Here is a 3,282-nt window from a genome sequence, read left to right as displayed (position 1 = left end):
TATCACACAAATACACCCACGCAGACGTACACACAGACAGGCTTTCTCGCCACCGCCTCTGACTACATTGGACTTAGATCGCTCCTAGAGCACCCCACCTCCCCCCGTCTCATCCACGCCCTGCCGTTTATCCCTCGTTTCTAGTTGTGCATCATGTTTAAAATCAAATTTCACCTCTGTTGTGGAGACGGCAGCCGTGGCTTCCTCTAAAAAGCGTTTCAGCGTAGGTTTGTTTCGGCGTGGGCCCGGGATGGACGATCAGGAAAGGAGCGACTCACCCGTGGTGAGCTGGGGTGAAGTCGCTTGGATGTTGTCGTCATCTCTGTCTCTCTCTATTTCGTCGAATCCAGTCTTCCCGTCTCTGTATGCGCTAGAGGGGGTGAGAGACAGAGGCGGCGAGAACATGGAAAGGCATCTGGAGACTTGTTGAAAGGGGGAAGAGGCGGCGGAGAGGTGGGGAGGGCTGTCACGTATTACTCCTAGCCCAGTGCCACCACCAAGATTGTGGGGCTCATTTCTGGTGGACGCCTCGCACACGTTTTTTGTGGCAGGTGCGCTCGCACAGTGCTCCGTCATGGGCTATTCCCGATTCTGTTTCGTCTTTCCCGCACGTTTCGCGTGTGATTTGAGCATGCGAAGGAGGAGGAGGAGGGGCGCCAAAAGTGGTTTGCTGCTTCAGCAAGATGGCGTGTGGTTTGGCGCATCTCTGCTCACAATATTATTATTATTTTTATTTTTTTTTGGGGGGGGGATGGGGGGTACGTGTGTTTGTGTACCCCAAAGCAATGCCCAAACCAAGGAGAAGAAACTGATAAGAAGGACGCAGCGAGGCCCTAGTGTTACCAGGGAGTATCAACGCCTGGTTGTCTCTTCGGCCTGGTACAGCGTGCACGTCTGATAGCGTTGTACCTCCGCTCAGAACACTAGCCTTCTTCGTCCCGTGCTAACCCACTTCGGTGATAGTGTTCTGCGTCTTGACGTGACACGTTTCATCGGACTAAAGCATGGCCTTCAGTGTTTTCTAGTCGATGTTCCCCTCGCTCGCCACATCTTGTAAACGAGAGAATGCCCCCCTCCCCAGCGTCGTCTCCAATGGGCCACATGAGTTCTACCTTGTGCTGCGCTGACGTGCAGGTGTCGTGCGTCGCACATTTATTTTCTCTCTTCACGTGTTCCCTACTTTCTTATTTCTACTTCTCGGTGGTGTTTCCTGAAGGTCGTAAGGGGAAGAGTTACCATGCCACGTCTTAGGCCGCTGAATTCGCTGTGCCCCATCGCACTTCGGCAGTCGAATTCGTGGCATAGTATCACCTGCACACGCGCGTCCGCCAGCATTCGTGAGATTCACCAGTCTCCAGCGTCGATCCCTGACCTCGCTGCAGCCGCTTCTTCCGATAAGCTGATGCACACAGCATCAACTGGCAGCAGCAGTGATAGCTGCGGAAAGGCGAATAACCAACCACTGCAGAATCCAATGGAGCTCCTGTCGAGCGTGTTCCAGCACCATCCGTCCGCACTGCGGTTACACCGCGAACTCACTATCGCTCTCGCCGATGGCGACTCGGCGCGGGCGGCGGACTTGGCCAGCGTGCTTGCCAGCACCGTTCAGCGCGTAGTGGCAGCGCAGGAGGCGGGGCCAAGTGACGTTGCTGCCCCACCTAAAGGTTCCGAGAACGCGAAGCACGTCTACCAGAGCGACATCCCTAGGGCGGGTCTCGAAGATATAGAGGAGGCTATGGAAAAGACACGCGAATCACTCCTTCATCAGGCGACGGTGCTGAAGGGCACTAGCGTGGTCAGCGACGCGGTGGCTGGTGCTGTCCCGCCTGGGCCCACGTCTGCGGAGCGGCCACTTTCTTTTTGGCGCGATCCGGAGCAGCTCTGTGTTACTGTTTTGGAGTCCACGTTCGAGACGGAGGTGCTCGGTGGAGAGTCGCAGGATACGCTAACACCGGCCGGTAACCGGGCAGCGGAGCACGAGGCAGAGCAGGTGCGCATCCTCGACGCCTACTTGGAAAAGGAAGCTGCACGCTGGAAGGCACAGAAGGCGGCCATCGCGAAGATCGTTCTCGATGTGGCTCGCGCCTTACGTCTCACTCCAGAAGACTTGCAATCCTTCGAGGGAACCTTTGCTTCTGCAGCCGAATCAGCGGCTGCAGAGGCGAGTGAGCGGAAGCTCAATGTTCTGCGTCACAGCAACCTTGTTATTCGTGGTGAAATGCCCTCTTCGGCATCTCCCACCTCATCTTCGGAGACTCTTACTGAGGGTGTGGCGGCAGAGCTGCGCGCACTGGAGGAACGAATGTCTTCTCTTGGACAGCCGCTGACACCGTCAGAGCTGTGCATGGCACGCTACGAGATCCAGATGGGGAAGTCGAAGATGCGGTACGTCGTCGGGGTGCACAAGGAGCTACAGCTGGCCCTCGACCACAGCGCTGCGCTGCAGAGGTTGCTTACACAGAAGACAACTCCAGAGGTTACGTTTTCCACGGGTACGGAGGTGTTCATGGCAGAGGTGATTCGCGCTCTGAACGAGGGGGCCGATGCGTACAGTGCGAGTCTAACAGCGGCGGGCACGCAGCTGACGGTGAATGACATAAATGCGCGAGAGGCTGTGGAGACACCAGTGCTCCCCTTCACGTTCATGCTCAAGTGCTCTTTGTGGTTTACCACTGCACCACCTTCGTCCTCAGGCTAACAAGGCAGCGAAAAACCCGTGGGGCTGTACTCTGCGAAATACTTTAGTGGGGAAACGCTCCGGACACGCCGCTTGGCATCTCTCTCTTCAGTGCCGTTGCGTGCCGAGGTGGTTTTCGTTTCTTCGGAGACCCTTGCGAAATGCCTTCCGCGCGCGCACACCCACCCACGTACCGCACAACCACGCAAACCCCCTTGTCACAGACTACTTGGCAGAGTTCGAAGAAGCGAATCACCCAAAGGAATAAAAAAAAGGTGAAGATGAGCTGGTGGAGGACACCGGCGTAGTAGCATGGAAAGTGCTGAGGGGAATGTGAAGGTGGTGGAGACGCTGCTACGACCACTTCTCATTCTCTCTCCCAGGGACCCTGTTGCGTGGCACGTTTTGTTTCTTCGTTTTTCGTTTCTTCTCCTTTGGCGTACCCGCTGGCGAATCCTCCGCCGCGCCTCCTTCGCTTTTCTTCTTGGAGTGTGTGATGTGCATTGCGCCTCTGTTCCAGAAAGGTACGCGCGCTTTGTTTCGTTTAGTGTCATGTTCGTTTAACTTCTTGTGCAGTACCGCTACTCGCTTTCTCGTTTCATTCC

At 56.0% G+C, this 3,282-nt stretch overlaps 1 protein-coding gene across 1 annotated transcript; it reads left to right on the top strand.

Annotated features, from left to right (window-relative positions):
- Positions 1–1,237: 1,237 nt before the first annotated feature.
- On the top strand, positions 1,238–2,698 carry LBRM_35_1820 (conserved hypothetical protein; the record flags this gene model as incomplete). Its single annotated transcript, XM_001568752.1, has 1 exon — positions 1,238–2,698. One exon carries the CDS (start codon positions 1,238–1,240, stop codon positions 2,696–2,698), a length of 1,461 nt encoding a protein of 486 aa, XP_001568802.1.
- Positions 2,699–3,282: the final 584 nt, after the last annotated feature.

This window comes from Leishmania braziliensis, chromosome 36 (assembly GCF_000002845.2).
Source record: "Leishmania braziliensis MHOM/BR/75/M2904 complete genome, chromosome 36".
In the NCBI taxonomy this organism is placed as follows: Eukaryota; Euglenozoa; class Kinetoplastea; order Trypanosomatida; family Trypanosomatidae; genus Leishmania; species Leishmania braziliensis.
Note: the sequence above shows the minus strand (reverse complement) of the source record. Positions and strands in the feature narration are given on the sequence as shown.